The sequence below is a fragment of the Electrona antarctica genome, assembly GCF_951216825.1.
Source record: "Electrona antarctica genome assembly, chromosome: 16".
NCBI lineage: Eukaryota > Metazoa > Chordata > Actinopteri > Myctophiformes > Myctophidae > Electrona > Electrona antarctica.
The window spans coordinates 4,574,546-4,598,765 of record NC_136797.1 but is presented as its reverse complement, the minus strand read 5'-3'; the positions used below and the strand labels follow the sequence as shown (position 1 = coordinate 4,598,765).

The 24,220-nt window shown below is 44.1% G+C and overlaps 1 protein-coding gene across 1 annotated transcript in view; it reads right to left on the bottom strand.

Moving 5' to 3' along the window:
* Positions 1 to 13,812: 13,812 nt before the first annotated feature.
* Positions 13,813 to 24,220, bottom strand: part of LOC306940219 (extracellular calcium-sensing receptor-like) — a gene marked incomplete at its 3' end in the record, with an annotated part of 32,189 nt that continues 21,781 nt past the window's right edge. The window contains exons 8-15 of the mRNA XM_079525242.1: positions 21,631 to 21,764; positions 21,288 to 21,513; positions 19,912 to 19,998; positions 18,871 to 19,069; positions 17,778 to 17,998; positions 15,031 to 15,258; positions 14,817 to 14,940; positions 13,813 to 14,726 (exon numbers count right to left, since the gene is read on the bottom strand). Coding sequence (XP_079381368.1) covers positions 13,813 to 14,726; positions 14,817 to 14,940; positions 15,031 to 15,258; positions 17,778 to 17,998; positions 18,871 to 19,069; positions 19,912 to 19,998; positions 21,288 to 21,513; positions 21,631 to 21,764 — 2,133 coding nt within the window. The remainder of the gene's footprint in view (positions 14,727 to 14,816; positions 14,941 to 15,030; positions 15,259 to 17,777; positions 17,999 to 18,870; positions 19,070 to 19,911; positions 19,999 to 21,287; positions 21,514 to 21,630; positions 21,765 to 24,220) is intronic.

Below are 24,220 nucleotides of genomic sequence, written 5' to 3'. Positions count from 1 at the left end.
CCATCCATCCATCCATCCATCCATCCATCCATCATCCATCCATCATCCATCCATCCATCCATCATCCATCCATCATCCATCCATCATCCATCCATCCATCATCCATCGTCCATCCATCCATCCATCATCCATCCATCCATCATCCATCCATCCATCCATCATCCATCCATCATCCATCCATCCATCATCCATCCATCCATCATCCATCCATCCATCATCCATCATCCATCCATCCATCATCCATCCATCATCCATCCATCATCCATCCATCCATCCATCCATCCATCATCCATCCATCATCCATCCATCCATCCATCCATCCATTTATTTATTTATTTATTTATTTATTTATTTATTTATTTATTTATTTATTTATTTATTTATTTATTCATTCATTCATTCATTCATTCATTCATTCATTCATTCATTCCCCCCGGAAATAAATAAATAAACAAGGCTAATCATCCATCCATGTGTGACAATTGTTTGACACACATCATGTCATGTCATGTCATGTCATGTCATGTCATGTCATGTCATGTCATGTCATGTCAGTCTATAGCAAGAGGTGGGGGGGGGGGGCGCCAAAGCTGCTGCCAACATAGTACACGCATATAGTGGCCATACTGGCATACTCAACATTGCCTGGTCAAGGTTTCCCCCTGGTGGACGTGTCATTTCCAACTATTGCCACCGCGAGAGCCCCGGGAGCGCGTCCGGGACGGCGGCCCGGTTCGAACGAGATTCCCCCCGTCCGAAACGGACAAGGGACGGCCGAGATAGGGCCGGGGACCCCCGCGGACCCCCTCCGCGGACCCCCGGCGGACCCCCTCCGCGGACCCCCGGCGGACCCCCGGCCCTATGGAGGGGCCGGGATTGATTTATCCTTAGTCCTTAGTCCTTAGTCCTTGTCTTGACTTTTGACTTGTTGACTAAAAGGTAAAGTGTGATTTATTTTTGATTTATCTCAGTCCTTTGACTAAAAGGTAAAGTGTGATTTATTTGGATTTATCCTTATTATTGTGAAAGAGGTCCCCCAAATGTAAATTATTAATTTATTATTATTATTTTAATAATTATTATAAATGTGCAAAAAATAATTTATTTTACATGATTTCCTCTGATAAGTCCTAGTAGTAAAAAGTAGTAGTAAGGTTGAAATCGTTTTTTTGCAAGTAGAAATTAATCCGGGTTTTACAGGGTTAGTCATTCATTCATTCATTCATTCCCCCCGGAAATAAATAAATAAACACGGCTAATCATCCATCCATGTGTGACAATTGTTTGACACACATCAAGACATCATGTCATGTCATGTCTATCTATAGCAAGAGGTGGAATTGACGCCAGATCTTCTACACAAAGCAAAACAAAAGGGAGCAGTGCACCACCCTGTGGCACCAACTGGCACTGCTGACTGTTACAAATTGACTAAAAAGAGAAAAGAGTGGATTATCTTGGATTATGTCCGCCAAAATACATTCCAATGGCTACATTTACTTGACCAAAAGGTAAAGAGTGATTTATTTTGATTTATTTATTCTGGATCCTTAGTCCTTGGTCCGAGGTCACGAATCTTGACTCGAACCAGCGTCCTCTGGCAGGCACCGTAGGAAGCTGCCCAAACCACTGAGCCATCGTGGAATACTCTTAACCATGGATTTTGGGTAATTTTATCTTTTTGTTTTTTTGGAAGGGAAGGAAAAAAAAAAGAAAAAGTCTATTTTACCAATGCAAAGGGTGAAATATTGTCATAATGTACGTTGTGTTTGTTTTGGAAAGGAAAAAGTGTTTAATGTACTTTTTAGTGACGTTAGGGTAGAGTTTGTTCTTTTCTCCTGCTCCTCGTCCGAGACGACACACACACATCAAAGGGATTTGATACCACACAGTACTTGTGACACTCACACACACACACACACACACACCAGAGACTGGCAGCTGATTGGCTCATCCAGGGTTGCCAGGTTGGTGGCTGTCAGGTTGTCTAATGCCTGCTGCATTGTGTGTGTGTGTGTGTGTGTGTGTGTGTGTGTGTGTGTGTGTGTGTGTGTGTGTGTGTGTGTGTGTGTGTGTGTGTGTGTGTGTGTGAACCAGCTACACTGGCATTTAAACACATTCATATTGTAACTGTTGCCACTATAGGTGATATAGTTTGCTTTATTCCTAAAAGGTACAAGTTCATAATGAAGAAGTTCATAATTAAGTCACATTTACGTTTAAAACATTATTTTTCAAGTTGTTGTAATGCTTTTATTTTGAAGAGTTAAAGTCATGTTCCGTGTCTCCTTTGGTCTGCTCATGTAAATTGGGTACACAGGTTTTTTGTGTAAGCAATCAAGCCACAAGCAGCAAGCAGGGTGCAGCAGCTCCGTTTGCACTAGTGGTCACACAAAGAGACTAAGTTACAAGAGACTGTCATAAGAAAGGTTATAAGGACCTAAGACTGAAGAGATTCCCTTCTTTGTTATTTGCACGCAGCCAACAAGGTGTTTGTTTTATGTCTGTATTTTACTTTGGTAAAATGTTTGCATGTCGTATTTATTTTATGTTAATTGTAACGTGCTTGTTTTATTGTATTGTTTTCACGGTGAATTTGGAGGATCCACAAGTCTTCAAATAAATCAGTTTCAAGGAAACCACTTGTGTCTGTCTGTGCTCGGAGGGAGTTACACATATAATATGACAGCACCACACGTGTACACACAGAGGCATTGCCTAAAACACATTAAAACACTCAAACATTCCAGGTGACTAAAATGTGACTAAATTAAAACTATTCAAGGGACTGAAGTGAGTTTGCTGCCAAAAACACAACACTGCATGATGTCACCTCCGTTCTTTATTTCCCCAGAGAGCAGACACGGTCCCCACAGGACAGGTCAGGTCAAAGGTCATTCCGACTGACAGACAGACAGAGAGTCAGTCGGTCAGACACTCAGCGAGTCACTGATTGATTCATTTACAAACTTGTAGGTCTGCTATTTTTGAAAAATCGTGAAAATGCGGCTCAAATCTTTGAGTATATAGATATGTGTGTGTGTGTGCACGCGCACATGTGCGTGTGTGTGTGTGTGTGTGTGTGTGTGTGTGTGTGCGCCTTTATCCAAGGCACTTTACATAGATTGTGCATTACATTCACCCATTCATACACCGATTTCGGCGGAAGCCATGCAAGGTACCAACCAGCACATCGGGAGCAATTTGGGGTTCAGTGTCTTGCCCAAGGACACTTCGACATGTAGACAGGAGGAGCCGGGATTCCAACCGCCGACCCATGGATCATTGGACGACCTGCTCTACCTCCTGAGCCACAGCCGCCCCATACGCCGCGCGTATGTGTGTCAAGACATTTTATTAGCAACTACACACACCTGTTGCAAGGTCCCCTTTTGGTGTTTTAAACGTTTACTGGGGACCCCCTGGAAATCCCACAAGGGCCCCTGGTGGTCCACGGACCCTGAATTGAGAAGCACTGGTATACATTCTAAACACTTGTATTCAGTCAGCTTTTATAAATGTCATTTTAAACGTGAAAACAGACTGTTGCGTGCTGCTGTCTGGTCGTGTGCTTCAAACCACTGTGATGCCGCATTCAACTACTTTTACTGGGGACCCCCTGGACAACCCCCAAGGGCCCCTGGGGGTCACCGGACCCCGAATTGAGAAGCACTGGCATACATTCTAAGCATTTATGCTCAGTTAGCTTTTATAAATGTCACTTTAAACGTGAAAACAGACTTCGCTGCTGTCTAGTCGTGTTCAAACCATTGTGATGTTGCATTACCTACGTTTACTGGGGACCCCCTGGACAACCCCCAAGGGCCCCTGGGGGTCACCGGACCCCGAATTGAGAAGCACTGGCATAAATTCTAAGACAGACATGTCTGTCTGTCTAAAATAGCAGATCTACAAGCGCGTAGCGCGGCACCGAGTGCCGCGCTACGAGCTTGTAGGTCTGCTATTTTGGGGGCCACTGTCTGTCTGTCTGTCTAAAATAGCAGATCTACAAGCTCGTAGCGCGGCACCGAGTGCCGCGCTACGAGCTTGTAGGTCTGCTATTTTTGGGGGCCAATGTGTGTCTGTCTGTCTGTCTGTCTGACAATCTGTCTTGTCTGTCTGTCTGTCTAAAATAGCAGATCTACAAGCGCGTAGTGCGGCACCGAGTGCCGCGCTACGAGCTTGTAGGTCTGCTATTTTGGGGGCCACTGTCTGTCTGTCTGTCTAAAATAGCAGATCTACAAGCTCGTAGCGCGGCACCGAGTGCCGCGCTACGAGCTTGTAGGTCTGCTATTTTTGGGGGCCACTGTCTGTCTGTCTGTCTGTCTGTCTAACAATCTGTCTTGTCTGTCTGTCTGTCTGTCTGTCTGTCTAAAATAGCAGACCTACAAGCGTGTAGCGCGGCACTCGTCTGCTATTTGGGGGCCACTGTCTGTCTGTCTGTCTGTCTGTCTGTCTGTCTGTCTGTCTAAAATAGCAGATCTACAAGCTCGTAAGTGCCGCGCTACGAGCTTGTAGGTCTGCTATTTTGGGGGCCACTGTCTGTCTGTCTGTCTGTCTGTCTGTCTAACAATCTGTCTTGTCTGTCTGTCTGTCTGTCTGTCTGTCTGTCTAAAATAGCAGACCTACAAGCTCGTAGCGCGGCACCGAGTGCCGCGCTACGAGCTTGTAGGTCTGCTATTTTTGGGGGCCACTGTCTGTCTGTCTGTCTGTCTGTCTGTCTGTCTGACAGTCTAAAATAGCAGACCTACAAGCTCGTAGCGCGCCACTTGTAGGTCTGCTATTTTTGAAAAATAGCAGATCTACAAGCTCGTAGCGCGCCACTTGTAGGTCTGCTATTAAATAGCAGACCTACAAGCTCGTAGCGCGCCACTTAGGTCTGCTATTTTTGAAAAATAGCAGACCTACAAGCTCGTAGCGCGCCACTCGGTGGCGCGCTATGAGCTTGTAGATCTGCTATTTTTCAATAGCTAAATTATAACATGTTTAAAATGTCCTTTTCACATGCTTTATTTCAGTGGTTTGGAAGTGGGGTCCAGGGACCCCCAGGGGTCCTTGAGGGAGTTCCAGGGGGGTCCCCAGCTAATTGCTAGGAACCAAATAGACCCTTTTGGGTCAGACCCATTAGGGTCCATTTGGTTTACATTTGTATACTCTCAGAGTTAAATAAACAGTGATTTTACAATATAAATTGGGGGTCCCAGAGATAGAAATGCCATTAAATGGGGCGTCGTAGCCTAATTCAGGTCAACCCAGGGACCCTTGGAAATGAAAATGGTTGAGAATCACTGCTAGAGCCGTAAAGATCGTCTCTTATGGGGGTCCCTGGCATATATTTTCAAATGGGGGGTCCTCGGGCTAATTAGTGTCAATGTGGGGGTCCTTGACGTGAACATTTTTGGGAACCACATGCTCTATTTACCGCGAACAAACAGCGGACGCGATTCGGCCAAACGGGCCTTTCCTCTGATTTGAATCACCCTATGCTGACAGATTTACTCTCATAAATTCAACACAAATCATCAATATAGATACACTTTAAGGAAACCATGAGTGTCTGCCTTCGTGCCTCATTGGTTCAGATTTGACCATTGGGGGGTTTCCTCCATCCTCATTGGTTCAGATTTTACCATGGGGGGTTTCCTCCATCCTCATTGGTTCAGATTTTACCATGGGGGGTTTCCTTCATCCTCAGTGGTTCAGAGGGTTTCCTCCATCCTCATTGGTTCAGATTTTACCATGGGGGGTTTCCTCCATCCTCATTGGTTCAGATTTTACCATGGGGGGTTTCCTCCATCCTCATTGGTTCAGATTTGACCATGGGGGGGTTTCCTCCTCCATCCTTACCCGATAGCGAGGTGATGAGCACAGACGTCCAGCCCAATCCGCAAATGAAAGTGATGTTGTGGCCGACATCCTTGACGTTGTAAATGAGCATGGCCACCACGCCAAAGAACGCTGAGAAAGGTGAGAGAGAGTTACAAGATGAGTGTAATGCAGAGAGTTGAATTGGACCCACTCTCTAAAGGTCCCTTTTTGGACCATCAAGGTTCCATTTGCACCTTCTCTGTTCTCACAGAGGATTGTGCCGCTTGTGAAACAAGCTTCTAAGTTATCTGAAACCCTTCACTTGTACTTTGTGTGGTAAAAGCGCTTAAACTTTCTTTTTTCCTGCCTTGATCTCCTTAACAAACCCCCCTCCCATCTTCATGACATGATGGGAACTATGCACGAAATATTTCACCCACTTTTTTACTTTACTTTACTGATTTTGCTGTGAATATGCGTGCGTGCGTGCGTGCGTGTGTGCGTGCGTGCGTGCGTGCGTGTGTGCGTGCGTGCGTGCGTGCGTGAGTGCATGCAGAGACTCACTGGAAGCAAAAGCCAGAATCCCTGCGGCCAGCAGATTCATCCCCTTGCAGGCATGACAGCACGACAGTCCAAAGACGATGGTCAGGACGCTCATCCCTGTCGAAAACACTATGAAGGTTGTATTGTTGTCTGGTGGGAGGAGACAGACAGACAGACAGGCAGGCAGGCAGGCAGGCAGGCAGGCAGACAGACAGACAGACAGACAGACAGACAGACAGACAGACAGACGACAACATGGAAGAAACCATCAGTGATGATAGCCTGGGTTCCATCCTGATTCACTACATTAGAAAATAATTTAGGCATTTAGCAGAAACTCTTAATCCAAAGCGATTTACAGTAAGCAGGAACAAAAGACAAGGTAATACATCAAATACATAAAAATAGTCATCATGAATCATACGTAAGCTAAGAACCTAACATTGGAATATCTATATAACGAACTATGCATATACTATATAGTGCTGTCTACATAAAAAGCTATCTAAGTTACATAAGTTGAGCCTTTGCATACGCCTGTCGTCGAGGCTAGGGCAATCAAGTGCTACGGGCTAACAGTACGTTTTAACAGCGGGCGAATTTTCCGGAAGTGCATTATTTGTCAATGGGACCCTACTGGCGATAGAGGTGATAGCAGGCGAACAGGCGAGGGTCGAAAAGTGGGCGGAGGAACTTCGGCCGAAAAGATACAAAAAGAAACCTCTTTTGGGCGACGTCGCCCGGCAATAGTGGGCGATTGGGCGATAGCCAATGAGTGTAACAGGAAACTGAATTAACCACTGACTATGTTGTGTGTGTACACACAACATTGCGTTGTGAAGTACTTACAGTTTTGATTGATAGCCACGGGGAGCATCAGGAAGGCTCCTGTGACGGCACAGAGTAGACCACACACCATGCATCTGTCCATCATGCGTCCAGAGCAGCTGCCACTGCACCCCAACAGGAAGAGGTATACGTATAAGAGAACACCTGCCACTGCACCCCAACAGGAAGAGGTATACGTATAAGAGAGCAGCTGCCACTGCACCCCAACAGGAAGAGGTATACGTATAAGAGAGCAGCTGCCACTGCACCCCGAGGTATACAGTACGGGACATGACATACGCAAGCTTTGGTGCCGTGTAAGTCTGCCTCCGAGCCGGCGTACACATTGATCAAAATCCAGGGACGAAAAAAACAAGATTGATGAATCAGAGCGTTAACGTGGGAAGTTGTGTAAATGTGCATACGTCCAAAATATGAGCGGAAACGAAGCTTTAGTGAATGAGGCCCATTGTGATCTATCCAACACACACAGAACAACACAACCCAGTGCCGTCGCTACCTATACGCACAATATGCACTGTGAGTAGGGCAACAAAATGTGCCAAAAAGTGCCAAGCCGACCCTCAAAATATAACAAATTTCAACAAGCGGCCGTGCGTGCGTCCTCACAAACAGCGAAAATAGCCGATCTGGATGAGGAATAGCAGCACTCTCGTCGGGAGGGGGGGCAGCACAAATATCATACGAGTAGGGCAACCAAATGGTCAGCTACGTCCCTGTAGGGAAACCAAATGGTCAGCTACGTCCCTGTAGGGCAACCAAATGGTCAGCTACGTCCCTGTAGGGAAACCAAATGGTCAGCTACGTCCCTGTAGGGCAACCAAATGGTCAGCTACGTCCCTGACACAACCATCTAATGAAGAGCTCGCATTCACTGTTCTCAAGATCTGCTATTTTTGGCGAGGAGATTGAAAAAGTATAAACTGAAGTGATATTGATGAATCCCAAATAATATCAAAGTGTTCTGTGGCACCCCTGGACCTGCATGACGGGCCCGGGCCTCGGGAACACACATTGAGAAACCCTGCACTGGTACACGCAAAACTACTACAAGTATACAAGTAGGCTACTGTATATAGTACAAGCACATGCAAGTAGAGGCTACTGCTCTTACCTTTACATGTTATGACAGAACAGAAAAAGGGTATCCCACATTGACATATCGATTGTATTGTCAACTTACAATAATTGGTATTTAAAAAAAGATGTATTTTTGAAACAAACACACAGATTAATGCAGCCAATAAGAGGAAAATCTAATATCAAACATGTGTTAAAAACAGCATCACCGCCCAGTATAAACAGTCTGCAAACACACATTCAAGTTAGACACATACAGAGGCTGGTTGCCGTAAATACATTTGAGCCAATCAGGGTCAGTAAGTCTGGTAAATTACACATTATTATTATTATTATTATTGCTACTACTGTACCGTTACAACACTGGAGCCTGCCGGGCCTTGCCTTGGTTCTACTGCACCATGTTCAGGGAATAGATGGACGAGAGAGAGAGAGAGAGAGAGAGAGAGAGAGAGAGAGAGAGAGAGAGAGATATCCCTTGTCAAACAAAGCTTTGAGTCTCAACAAAGGGGACAGTCAGCCAGAGACAGACATGTCATTATCACCGGCGGTCACTCTGATGGTGTGTGGACGGGAGTGGACGGCAGTCCCCAGCTGGTGTCACCTAGTCCACTGCTTATCTCAACCTCTGTGAATCCCCCCCCCCCCCCCCCCCCCTGGAGACCCCCCACATGAATAAAACAACAAGTGATTAAGATGAACAAAATAACAGCCTAGTAGGCTACTGCAGGGGTTCTCAACCCGTGGGTCGTCAAATTATTTTAGGGGGTCCCCAAATTATTTTCAAAATAAATAAATAATAATAATCAAAAATAGCAGATCTACAAGCTCGTAGCGCGCCACTCGTTGGCACGCTATGAGCTTGTAGATCTGCTATTTTTCAATAGCTAAATTATAACATAATGCTTAAAACACCAAAAGGGGTTCCCGTCCAAAATGGGTTAAGGTTATTGTAGCAGTCAATTTATATTGGGGGTCGGGAGGGGGCGGGGAGGGGGGTCCCGAGACGTTGCCAAAGCATTTTCGGGGGTCCCCGGCCAAAAACGTTGAGAACCCCTGGGCTACTGTACAGGTCTTTACATGACTGCAAGAATATTGTCAGATGTTTGGTCAGAATTGTATTGAGGATGGCCCCTGCGCAGCATCTCGTTTTAAGCCCTATAAACACACCAAAGGGTCGAGACGGTTTTAGCGTTGTCCCAGTGGTGTGATATGTCCTGTTGCACGTTGACGCACGTCGTCCCAAGTCATCCCAAGTGAATCAACTGGTTCAATTGGTCCAAATCCACACCAAAGGACCTCCCTTGCAACCGTTCCTGTGTACACATTACTACAACATTACATACAGCGCAAGTACACAGTATAATACACACACACACACATAGCCATATGTGCAACATAACACAGCCTACAGTACAGATACACAAGACCCACCCACACCCCCCGCCCTCAACTCATTTATGTATAGAAAGAATGGAGAAAACAGTACTATTTATTTGCGTGTATCAAAGTTAGAAATAAACCGGTTGTTTTGGAGATGTGAATACATAGCCTAAAGATTTAGACTCTTGTAGATGTATAGTCTAAATCTTAGACTAGTGAATACAGGGAAGTCCTGAAGCGGCTAAGAGAGGACATTGATGAGTGAAAGCGTGGAGGAAAATGACTTTGTCCACTTGAGGGTGACACAGACCGCAGAATGAGAACAGAGGCACCCTGAGGTGGCTAAGCCTTTTAAACTTCTCTGTCTTTAATCATCACAATCAGCAGTTTGCTAAATAGTACAGTGCAGCGGCATTGGCGCTTAATGCGATTTCTCCCATGTTTCCGCTGTCTCCTATAGCCGCTTTCTGCATCTTTGAAACATCTCACCAACACTCAAGCGGAGCGCCGCTCGGCGTGAGCGGAGGGTATGTACATCTGCCTCCCATAGAGAGTGGAATAAGCACTCAGGGACCCTACGACTACCGTCGACCAAAATTCAGAAACGGTAACCGAGGGTCCCGAAAGGTGCTAATTCCACACACACCGCAACTATATATTTCCACACTCACTCCAGAGGGCCACTACATTTCCACACTCACTCCATAGAGCCACTACATTTCCACACTCACTCCAGAGGGCCACTATATTTCCACACTCACTCCATAGAGCCACTACATTTCCACACTCACTCCAGAGGGCCACTATAGTTCCACACTCACTCCAGAGGGCCACTATATTTCCACACTCACTCCAGAGGGCCACTACATTTCCACACTCACTCCAGAGGGCCACTACATTTCCACACTCACTCCAGAGGGCCACTCGCTCCAGAGGGCCACTACATTTCCACACTCACTCCAGAGGGCCACTCGCTCCAGAGGGCCACTATAGTTCCACACTCACTCCAGAGGGCCACTACATTTCCACACTCACTCCAGAGGGCCACTCACTCCAGAGGGCCACTATAGTTCCACACTCACTCCAGAGGGCCACTACATTTCCACACTCACTCCAGAGGGCCACTCGCTCCAGAGGGCCACTAGTTCCACACTCACTCCAGAGGGCCACTATATATTTCCACACTCACGCCAGAGGGCCACTATATTTCCACACTTACCCCAGAGGGTGTCCCGCAATGCAAAGTTTCTTTAAATTATTTTAAATGTCAACAAAGCCAAGTAGGCCTAATCCAAAAGTAATTGAACCAAACATTGCATATCTTATATTTTCCCAAAAATCAAGTAATCCATAAAGTCAGCAAATAAAAGGGCAATGCATTGCTCAAAAAGGTAACAAATGATATCTCTCACCCAGCCTTCAAGCCAGGACCGAGACCACAGCAGGTTCCCCTTTGTCCAAAAGCTCTGAAAGGACCCTAAAGCTAAACCCTCAGAAATGTTCCTTGACCAAACTTTTCTCCTTCCAGATCTCATGGTTTCCCAGCCCCACTACTCTGTGGTTTATACATTTCTGACTATGGTTCAGTATTGGCCTTAAAAAGAGTCTAACACCAAACACTCCTTCTGATATACCTAAAATGGCCACCTCACCTCCTGTACTCTTATAGATGTTCCTGGTAACTCACTTCCTGGAACTATTGATAGCATGCTTTTGTCCCCACATGCTCAAAACAAAACATACTTTCTGTACACTACATGTCGGGGTTAAATATTCAACCATATTTTAACCAATATATTCCCTTGTTATCACCCAGTATGTTAGGTTTCATTTTCTTTCAATACTCCTACCAGACTGGAAATACATTTCTTCACACATGTATGTGCATGGCAGTATCACACACTCACTCCAGAGGGCAGTATCACACACTCACTCCAGAGGGCAGTATCACACACTCACTCCAGAGGGCAGTATCACACACTCCCTCCAGAGGGCAGTATCACACACTCACTCCAGAGGGCAGTATCACACACTCACTCCAGAGGGCAGTACCACACACTCACTCCAGAGGGCAGTATCACACACTCACTCCAGAGGGCAGTACCACACACTCACTCCAGAGGGCAGTATCACACACTCACTCCAGAGGGCAGTATCACACACTCACTCCAGAGGGCAGTATCACACACTCACTCCAGAGGGCAGTATCACACACTCACTCCAGAGGGCAGTATCACACACTCACCACCAGAGGGCAGTATCACACACTCACTCCAGAGGGCAGTATCACACACTCACTCCAGAGGGCAGTATCACACACTCACTCCAGAGGGCAGTATCACACACTCACTCCAGAGGGCAGTATCACACACTCACTCCAGAGGGCAGTATCACACACTCACTCCAGAGGGCAGTATCACACACTCACTCCAGAGGGCAGTATCACACACTCACTCCAGAGGGCAGTATCACACACTCACTCCAGAGGGCAGTATCACACACTCACTCCAGAGGGCAGTATCACACACTCACTCCAGAGGGCAGTATCACACACTCACTCCAGAGGGCAGTATCACACACTCACTCCAGAGGGCAGTATCACACACTCACCACCAGAGGGCAGTATCACACACTCACCACCAGAGGGCAGTATCACACACTCACCACCAGAGGGCAGTATCACACACTCACCACCAGAGGGCAGTATCACACACTCACCACCAGAGGGCAGTATCACACACTCACTCCAGAGGGCAGTATCACACACTCACCACCAGAGGGCAGTATCACACACTCACCACCAGAGGGCCTCCTTGCATATACTTCTGGGCAGAAACCTCTTAACGCCTTATTTAAAAAACAAAGGTAAATTAATGCCCTGTATAGGTACTTAATTTTATCTCACACAAAAATAGCAAAAATAGTCAATCTCGTCAAAGCTTGTACTGTAGATCCACTATTTTTGCACATTTTTTTAAATTTGACTCCTGAAAAGTAATGCATTTACTTATCATCTTATCATCTAACTCATGTTGCTATGATTAGGTGATGTAATGGTGATGTTAAACAAACGGTGACTAAACGAACATTCAATTCTCTTTATTGTTAATGGCATTTAATGTTTGTGTTTAGGGACAAGATGACGTAAATGTTCCCTTCATTGTCAATGGCGTTATTAAAACAAACATTAAACCTGTATATAGGCTCAAAAACATGGTTCTTATAATTGGAGGTCCAACTGTGTTCTCGCCCTGCCTTCCTCCCAGTCACAGACAGAACAACAAGGACATTGGAAACCGGTTCGTCCCGTTTACCTATTGCTGTCATCCCCAGGGAGCTGGCCGATATGCAACGTCTTATTATTCTGACGTCCCGATAATCCCAAAAATGTTGGGTTGGTGTGAGGTTAGGGTTACAGGCTAGTAGTGATAATGGACCAGTGGTGGTGTTGGCGAAAGGGCCCATGTGTGGAGTGTGCATGTGCTCCCCGTGTCCCCTATAGGGTAGGTACCCTCACAAAAAACATGCAGTAATCCTGGTCTCTAAACTGCCTCCCCCTGGCCAGCCTGGGGCGCCTGATGGAGGGAAAAGGAACTGGTCGGAATAACGTGTTCCTTCCACGCGCTACGTCCAACCAGGGAAACTCGGTCGGGACTCCTCGTGTATGTCAGTATGAGGTCAGTCCGTTGCTCTCCCCGGTTTGGCAGAAGGAGTGTAGTGCCCAGGATTACATTAGATAACGGGTGAAAAAATGGGCTTCTTAATATGACACAGTTAAGAAGCAGGAGTTGAACTATGAATCTGGTGATGATCCTCTCCATGACACGCGCCATATATGGAGCGTGTCTTGAGTGTACAGGGTTTTATTAGGTCAGATCAACATATGGAATGAATTCTGTATTGGTCATATAAAATGGAATGGCCCGCATACTGTGGGTCTGAAATCACCAAATGTAAGGGAGGGTAATTCAAGTTTTATAAACGTTGCAGTATAGATAATACATGTTTGCATCTCTCACAGGATTACTGCTTTTAGTTTAATCTGGTAGAAAAAAAAATCTACTACTATGAAGTTCATCAGCAATATAACATACACTTATTGTTGTCAAATACCCACAGAGAAACAGATTTGTCATTGAATGTGTGTTTCTATGTCTTGGTGGCACCTCGACCCATGATGGACTTCTTGGTGTTTTTCTCGGGTTTCAAAAGGATTATATAACACTTTGGTCCAAACAGTGCCACCAGAATGCCAAAACTAGACGCCAAGATAGCAAATATCTCCACTGCATCTGCATATTTGCCTGGAGAGCTGATATATGCAGGGATGAAGGCTATCCACACGGCACAGAAGATCAACATGCTGAACGTGATTAACTTTGCTTCGTTGAAGTTGTCTGGAAGGTTCCGTGCCATGAATGCTAGGACAAAACTGAGGAGTGCCAGTAAACCAATGTAACCTAACAACACTCCAAAACCAACTGTTGATCCCACCGCACACTCATACACTATCTTATCATTGTGGTATTGTGTGTTTTTATGAGGAGTTGGTGAGGCAGACACAAGCCAGGCTATGCAGATTATTGCCTGGATGAAAGTAAGAACCAGGACTGTTCCTCTCTGCTGCATGGCACCAAACCACTTCATGATGTCTGCACCCCCAGGCTTGGAGGCCTTGAACACAGCCAACACCACCATAGTCTTTACCAGGATGCACGAGACACACAACACAAAGCTGATCCCAAATGCTGCATGCCTCAGCTGACAAGTCCAGAGCCTCGGACGGCCAATGAACAGAAGTGAACACAAGAAACATAGTTTGAGTGACATCAAGAGAAGGAAACTGAGTTCTGAGTTGTTGGCGCGCACCATGGGTGTGCTTTGGTGATAGATGAAGATTCCCAGGGCAATGGCACAGATAAGTGTGCCTACCAATGAGATGGTTGTCAAGGAGATACCAAGGGCCTCGTGGTAGGAGAGGAACTCCATGATCTTAGGGACACAGTGGTCACGCTGGGGACTGGACCAGAAGTCCTCTGGACAACTGGTGCACTCTGTAGAGTCTGACAAAAATGACAAGATTAGAAGCACATTATCATTCTAAAGATAATCCGCTGTATACATACTGTATAGCTATACATGATTTAAACTACCAGTCTCATTGCTGATCTCTCCCTCAGAACAAGCAATGCAGTCAAAGCAGCAGACAGGTTCTCCTTTCCTTCTGGACGCACGGGTTCCAGGAGAACAGCTCTCACTGCACACCGACCGAGGAGGCTACAGGGTAAACAAACTGTAATCAAACTCAGTCTAAGCTATATCACATTGACATCATGAGGTCCACAATATTAGTTAGAAAGCCGTTACCTTTTTGGGTTCATGGTTCCAGACGATTCTGTCTTCCTCAAGGATGAGTTCTTCGCCTGCAGAATCCGACGTCTTGAACACGCCTACTGCGAGAACCGTTGTGCTTCCATCGGGGAGCCACGCCCAGTTTATGACGTCAAAGATCGGTAATGGGTCACCGTTCTCATCAAATGATACTTGTTCGCCGAATTCCATGGTGAAGTTGATCTTGTCCAGGTAATGCACAAGCTAGAGCAAAAAGGAGGAGCAAGATACTTTTACTTAGGCCTAATGTACATACTGTACATAGCCTGAAATGTATAACAAATGAACCGGAACTGTTGTTCTATTAACTACAGCAAATCAGTATGATTGATTCCAATTCTGATTCTGGTTCGGAATTTGATTCCTCGTTGTATTGTAAAAGAAAAAGTTAAAATGTACGGTAAATAGTATTTACAACCTGTGTGTAGCCCCCAGCCATGACCCGGCCTGCAAAAGGCCGGTGGGCCCGGTAGGTTGTGCATTGGTGCTCCTAGTGATTAGAAATTGATAATTCAAAATATGCTCCTCATTGATTTTTATTATTATCAGTGGATCCGGATCCGGATCCAGATCCAGATCCAGATCTTCAATTAGTCAAATCAATAGGAAGTTTAAAAAAAGTCCAGTACTGGGTTTGATGATGTTCTATATTGTCAGAATCAACTTTGTGTTTGTTTATGTAAGTCACATGTAAGAGAGTGACTTTGAGAGAATTATCAATTTCTAATCAATGGAGCAATTATTTTGAAGGTATTGTCCACCTTCAGAGCTATACATCATGACAAGGTAACTCAACTCAACTCAAACCTCAAAAAGTGGTTTTGCCCTTCAATGTTAGGAGTAAGGTTATAGTTTAGGGCATTGTTTTTGTGAAGTTATAAGGTTCTGTTTGGGCATAGTATTAGTGAGGTTAACCCTGTAAGACCCGACTTAAGACTACTTGCAAAAAATAGATTTCAACCTTACTACTACTTTGTACTACTAGGACTTATGTTAAAAAAATATGTTAAAAAAAAAAAAAAAAAAGTTTAATGAACATTTTATGCAAATTTATAATAATTATTAAAATAATAATAATAAATTAATAATTTACATTCGGTGGATATCTTTCACAATAATACATGATACATGTTCTAGACATTCTAATGATCACACAAATATATGTATTACATGCATTTTAGTTACTTTTATCAGGGTTAAAGATTAAAGGTCATAGGTCAATTTTGATTAGAAATTGCACTGAGTCCAGAGATTTTGAAGTGGTGTAAATTTGTGCCTCTGTGGGGGGTATTTATATGCAAATATCATGACCAATGGCATTGCAAGACTAAACAATGAACATCAATGATGATGTTTAGGTGAAAAAAGAATTAAAACCCTTAAAGTAAAAGTAAGTATGTTCAAACATACACTCCATTTCCTTCAGGATGGATCCTAGAGCAACCCTTCAATAGAGTCAACACTTATGGTATGGTCAACACCATGGAGTGTGCTCAGAATAATGACCATGCCATCCTTATGGTATGGTCAACACCATGGAGTGTGCTCAGAGTAATGACCATGGTATCCTTATGGTATGGTCAACACCATGGAGTGTGCTCAGAATAATGACCACATTGAGAGCCCATGCAAAACTGCCCAAAATCACTTTCACCTAGAAAATCCATTCACATTTTTTATAATTCAGCTGACTGTGGAGACACATGCTGGAACTTTTTACTTTGAAATGTTTTATAGTTTCTGAGTTATTTAATTTAAACGCCAAATGCATTCTCAATGGCGAAAACACAAACTTTGGCACCACATGTTAAAAAAAAAAAAAAAAGTGTCTTGATTTTTCTGATTTTTTTTAATAATAAATAAATAAAAATAAAAATAAAATATATATATCTTTTTTTTTCAAAGACGTCCACAGACGTCTTGGGCTATGCACGTGCGGTAATACCCAGGATGTCCACAGACGTTTTGGGCACAAAATGTGTTAATCCCTTATGGTATGGTCAACACCATGGAGTGTGCTCAGAATAATGACCATGCCATCCCTTATGGCAGGGGTTCTCAACGTTTTTGGCCGGGGACCCCCGGAAATGCTTTGGCAATGTCTCGGGACCCCCGCCCCGCCCCCTCCCGACCCCCACATTTTTTTGAAAATAATTTGGGGACCCCCTAAAATAATTTGGCGACCCCCCGAGGGGTCGCGACCCACGGGTTGAGAACCCCTGCCTTATGGTATGGTCAACACCATGGAGTGTGCTCAGAATAATGACCACGCCATCCCGCTGGAAGAGACTCGTTTGCTGTCAGTGCAGGCACACAGTAGCGTCTCTCCCGGGTCTTTAGACAGCCGCTGGATGGATATGAAACTTCACCCACGCGGCAGAATGCCGCTTCCGGGGAATCTGGCCGACGCGGCATTCTGCCGCCGCATGGGTGGAGCTTCATTTCCATCCACCAGCTGTCTGAAAACCAGGAAGCGACGCCTGCCACGAGCGGCTTTTTGCCGCGCATCATGGAAGCCCAAGTGTGCTTCACACCCTCTCTCTGCTTTAACACTGAAGAATGTCACTCAGGCAAATCATATTAGTGTCACACGTACATCACCATCACTAAGGCAATTAATACCGTTTTCATCCTGCTAGGTTTTTCTTTCATTTATTCATTTTGACCAATGTCCAATGATCAAATTGATCTAGAAACATGTAAACTGTGAATTAATGTCCCACCTGCCATGGCTTAATTGTCTGTAAAGTGGCACAGCTGTGCCCAGTGAAAGGCCCTCTTCCTGGAACACACTGCAACATGTCATGGAGGGCGTGGGCCAGAGCGTACACAGCCTTGTACACATTGTACTCTGGCCTGAGGTCAGACACATCCAACAGGGTAGTTTCTGCCGTCGCCAGGTCCTCTTGTCCACTACACACCCTTCCACCAGCGTCCACCCACTCTGGCGGAAGGGGCACGAATTTACACCGAAACGTTTGCTCCCAAAACTGCCTCACCTGAAGAAAACACGATTAAGAAACTTTGAATGAATGTACACAAGAAACAAGAGACAAACATCATTATGACAAAGTGAATAACTATAATATTATTAATAATAATAATAATAATAATAGACTGAAATAAGATGGCAGCTTAAATACTAAATTAAAGGAAGTAATCACTAAGGTATTCTCATGGCTGTTGTCAGGGTCCTTTTCAGGGTGCACTTCCGACAAGAACTCCTTGAGACCCGGTATCTCTCCACGATGGATGGCAAGACCCAGGCTGCCCCCTAGTGACGGAGTGAAGTGAGGATTCTGGGGTCCGATGTAAGCGGTCCAAGGCTCGTTTGTGATCCACTGCAGACCCGTTAGATTCTGCTTCACCACCTGTTGGTTGTGTTTGAAAAGGAAATGTAAAGGCCAATAATGAGCACAGCTTAAATCCACGATACGCGTCCTACACTGTAGTTCATAAGACAAGACAATACTATCATTATAACAATATAACTATTCGTTATAGCAGTGATATGAGATTCAGTTTTTTTTGTGCAGAGAAGTATTGAGATAAAACCACTCGGTGGCGCGCTATGAGCTTGTAAATCTGCTATTTTTCAATAGCTAAAGTATAACATAATGCTTAGTTAAAACACCAAAAGGGGTTCCCGTCCAGAATGGGTTAATGTCAACCTATTAAAACAATAAAACCATGTCTTCAATAATCAAGACTCATTTCAGATTCCACATTACTCCTTAAGTTAACATGAAACAAAAGCCCTAACCTCCTTCATGAGATTCACCAAATAGCTCCCGTATACAATTAGAACGACCACACGGGCTGTGGAGGTCTTCATCACAGTGACAATCCTCCGGAGTTCCGACTGCTCGTGGTCCCAGGGCAGGACCTCCAGGTAGGCCAGACAACCCAGTCCAGACTGGGCCAGGTCTGTCTGGAAGATCCGGGCATAGTCGTGGCCATAGTCATTATCCATGAACAGGAATCCTACCCAGGTCCACTCAAACTGCCTCATGATCTGGAGTATTGATCGCGCCTGGATAAAGAATGGAGGGATATAATAAGTGCTGAGGCTATTCACAATGAATCTCCTATACTGTACGTACTGTAGATTTGCACAAAGGCCTTCTCCTGCTCTCCAGCAGGAATACACACACACACACAAATGAGCGCTGATATTCTGTATCAATGACACTCACTGACTAGAGGAGGTGGGGTGTTGTGCTAATTTGCTTATTTCCATCGCTCAAAATTATAATTTTTTTGTATATATCCTCTCTTCATAATGTAAATAATATCCCAAGCGGCACACTTTACTACTTATTTCGATGGAAATAAGCGAATTTGCACAACACCCCATAGCCCCATTCAATTCCCATTCAATTCAATGCAATTAATTGAGGGCTTATGGTAGGGGAAATAGCCAATAAGGAGTTTTTGCACAAAAAAACACCTGGACCTCTTTGGTGGGGACGTAACGACTACAAAGAAAGGTAAGAAAGGTAAGAAAGCCTTCTAGCATGGAATTCTCCTTTAAGCAACTAGTCCACTATTCAACTAGTCGACTAGTAGATCCACTAGTCGACCTTGTTGGTACTAGTTGACTATAGTAAAACACGATTTTGTAGGCCTCAGGATCAGGTAGATTATAGTTATAGTCACGTAGTTATATGTTAGTCACGTAGTTATATGTTATATAGTTAGTATAGTTATAGTTATATAGTTATATGTACACAGTTTTTTATTTTTACATAATAGGTAGTTAAACGACTAGTCAACTAGTAAAAATGACTAGAAGTGAATGCCCTAATACTATACGTGATAGCAAGAAGAATGGTAGATCTATTGTCTGAGGTTCACCTGGACGGCGTTACTTGGGGTTGTTCTAAAGAAGGAAGGGAAGTGTTTCCGGTCACTCAGACAGGAACACATGGCATAGTAGCTCACCTGCAAGTGGCAACAACCACAACACGTTTTGTCCTGGAATACCACGTTTCTTTTCCACACATTTTCCATAACAGCAATGAATTATATCGGCCAAAATGTCTCATCGGTACAGCCCTAAAAAAATCACTCCTAATGTCGATAGCATGCATGTGTAGACAGATGCCATGTCATTATTGACCTGGCATTCTATATCATTCTATAATGTCTAGTTGGTTTCAATGTACAGATATATTCTATTCAGATATATTTCTATGCACGTGATGTATTACCATGTGTTGTTCTTGCTTACTGTAAATTGCTCTGGATTAAGAGCGTCTGCTAAATGCCTGAATTGTAAATTGTCATCGCTTCTGTATAGATTTCACTCACTGCTCCAAATGAAATACAATTTAATTAAGTGGGTCGGGGAGGCATATTGTCGGTATCGGTCAGAGCGCGTAAGTATAAATCTATCCCCGTTTTCATTTGATGAAAACATACAGGAATAAACAATGCAACTGTGGATTACACAGAAATGAGAAAATCCACACAGGTTAAAATAAAAGAGACGTTACATTATAGACCTCGATGCCAACCTGACTCTTTAGTTTCCAGGCAAAGAATTAATGTTTAACACGCACTGCACTCTAACCTTTTGAGCACCCGGCCGCAACAAAAATAGCAGATCTACAAGCTCATAGCGCGGTACCCTACATTCAATTTCTGTGTCCTCTTCACTGTACGCTCAAATGAAAGAAGGTTATAGTCTGCCTTTAAAGTTGTATATACAGTACATTGTGTTTTAGATCTGTAAACAACAAGTAATATACCATTAACCATGCTGGCGGGAGGAAACCACCTTACTCCATTTTTTAGGTTTTTGACCTTTTTTTGCATAAATCAGTGCTATTGAACACCCTGTGTGTTGTTTCAAAAGTATTGAACCAATGGAAAGTATAGTATAAAGCGCTTGGGACAAAACCTCTTAACTCCATTGTACCCTCAAACTGTCTGCTAAAGCAGCTAACTCCACCACCTCTCTCCCTCTCATGGAAGTAATTGACAATATACAAAGTCACAAACACCAACTTTGATGAGGCTGTTTTGCTTTGTTTAAAAAAAATATATGGTTTTCTTAATTTCATGATTTCCTGAACATTTTGGAGTTAGGTGGTATCTTCCCGACAGCAGAGATATATAAAATCGGTGATGGTAAAACTGGGTTCGGCTATGGAACTTACCAGGGGCACCCTGTACAAACCTAATATTTTAGAGATAGCGATAGCGTTTGTTGAGGAATCGGGACCTACGATTCCCAGCGATGGAGGCGACCCGACGCAGCTCTCGTCCAGTTGAAAGCGCTCCTCTCTGCCGCTGATCATCGAAAACGCCGCACGATATCCGACTCCGAGTGAGTAGCAGGTGTCGTAGAGACTGTATCCCAGGGTGATGTTGGGCAGCAGGCTGGGGCTGCCGTTGATCTCGGTAATGGCGAAAGCCATGGTCTGGGCCCATCTGAAGCCTTCGATGTTAAAACTATAACAGGCAAAATGACACTGTAACCACAAATAATATTGTCTTTGCATAAAATATACACCATGAAAGCAAGTTACCTGTTCTGTTGCTTGCCTACTGTACGTGTGATATACTCACCCGTAGCAGGTGGGGTCCTGTGGCTTGGCGGTGAAAGACATCTCGGGGTAGACGGGATACAGGTTGATATAAAACAAGCCACCCAGAATGAAGTCGCCAGTCTTGTGCATTCTGTTGAGATTATTAAACTGTGCCTGCAACTCACAAGAAGAAGAGGAATTAGGCGAGGAAGACAAAGCGGAGACTGAAGAGAACAACATCAAGGTCAAGTACAGGTGTGTGTCTAGAGAAACCCTCATGACTGTATACATGTCCTCCTCTGTCTAACCCAGGTCCTTTGGTCCATTTGGTTCATTTTTATACACAGTGCTATGCCATCCCCCGTGCCAGTATATGCAGTCTTTCACAACAAACATATGGGGCAGAGCCAGAAGTAGGGGCAGGGCTAAGCATACAGTAGGAATGTCAATGACACTATCTCACCGTGGGATTACACCGACAACTATTCACCCACTCTATACTGTAGGTAAGGAAAATAGGGCCCTAAGTGTCCTCGAGCAAGACACTGAACCCCTAATTGCTCCCGTTGTGCAGGTTGGTGCCTTGCATGGTTTCCTCCGCCATCGTTGTATGGGTGAATGTAATGTACAGTCTATGCCACGGCCCAGGCCCATACTAAATATTTTTAATACCCATGCCTTAAAATGAAATGAAAGAAAATAAAAGTGACCATGGGACCAGCCCAAGATTGCTGCACTCAGATCCGGGCAAATAAACTACATTTTAAATATAACGCAGATGTGTTGCACTAAAAACCTGCTTCACTAGTCTATATCCACAATCTATATTATTTACTTGACGTGAGATTTGAGAGCCTGCCACCGCGCAACCTCCAGCTTTTCACCAGAGGAGAAAAAAACATGTATTATTTTTTTTATCCAAAATGAGTTAATAGCACAGGCAGACTCTTCACATATAGGCTACTAGTTTGCAGGATTGGCCCGTTTTGAACAAAAAGCCTCAAATCATGAACACAGCGTGCAATTTACGTGAAATCTTTCACGCACTTTCCTCGTGTTTTACAGCTAGAGGCCTCGTATAAGATGGTTCATTGTGATTTACATAGGTAGAGGCCTCGTATAAGATGGTTCATTGTGTTTTACAGCTAGAGGCCTCGTATAAGATGGTTCATTGTGATTTACAGCTAGAGGCCTCGTATAAGATGGTTCATTGTGATTTACATAGGTAGAGGCCTCGTATAAGATGGTTCATTGTGTTTTACAGCTAGAGGCCTCGTATAAGATGGTTCATTGTGATTTACAGCTAGAGGCCTCGTATAAGATGGTTCATTGTGATTTACATAGGTAGAGGCCTCGTATAAGATGGTTCATTGTGTTTTACAGGTAGAGGCCTCGTATAAGATGTTTCATTGTGATTTACAGCTAGAGGCCTCGTATAAGATGTTTCATTGTGTTTTACAGCTAGAGGCCTCGTATAAGATGTTTCATTGTGATTTACATAGGTAGAGGCCTCGTATAAGATGGTTCATTGTGTTTTACAGCTAGAGGCCTCGTATAAGATGTTTCATTGTGTTTTACAGGTAGAGGCCTCGTATAAGATGGTTCATTGTGATTTACATAGGTAGAGGCCTCGTATAAGATGGTTCATTGTGTTTTACAGCTAGAGGCCTCGTATAAGATGTTTCATTGTGTTTTACAGGTAGAGGCCTCGTATAAGATGGTTCACTGTGTTTTACAGCTAGAGGCCTCGTATAAGATGTTTCATTGTGATTTACATAGGTAGAGGCCTCGTATAAGATGTTTCATTGTGTTTTACAGGTAGAGGCCTCGTATAAGATGGTTCATTGTGTTTTACAGGTAGAGGCCTCGTATAAGCCCCTTGGGATTTTTTGCCTCAGCCTAGCACTTTACCCTTCTTATATTTATATGTTCACTGTATTGATTTTATACTGTGCTGAATAAAAAAAAAAAAAAAAATACAACCGTAGGGCCGACGGACTCGACAACGTGTGGACTCGGGAGGCATTGACCTGGAGGCGTGGTCAATGCTGTTTGGCCACTCAGAATAGCCAAATGGCATTGATCACGCCTCCATGCAGGTCTTAAGTTAAGTAATAAGACCTGGTACTTAAGACACGCATAATACTGCCCTTAGAGTCTTATATGTATATACAGTTGGGTGCCACCGATATTGTCCCTTATCATTTGACCCATTTAGGCCTGACCTCAAAATTTAAAAAAATCCTTCTAAATCCTCCAGTTTTCTGAAATAAATATTTTCACAATTTTTCAAAAATAGCAGACCTACAAGCTCGTAGCGCGGTGGCGCGCTATGAGCTTGTAGATCTGCTATTTTTCAATAGCTAAATTATAACAATGTTTAAAACACCAAAAGGGGTTCCCGCCCAAAATGGGTTAACTGTCCTTTTGCGCAGATCACGCAAACCTCAGCAAAAAGAAAAGGACAATATCGATGGCCTCCAACTGTAGTTGTTCCTCAGACAGCCACTTGCTTTTAGAGTTTAAATGGATAGTTCAGATTTTTTGAACTTAAGTTGTATGAAATACTTGCCATTAATATATAGTGGTTGCAACTGTATTAATTGATTGCCCGAGTCCCATGGTGGGAG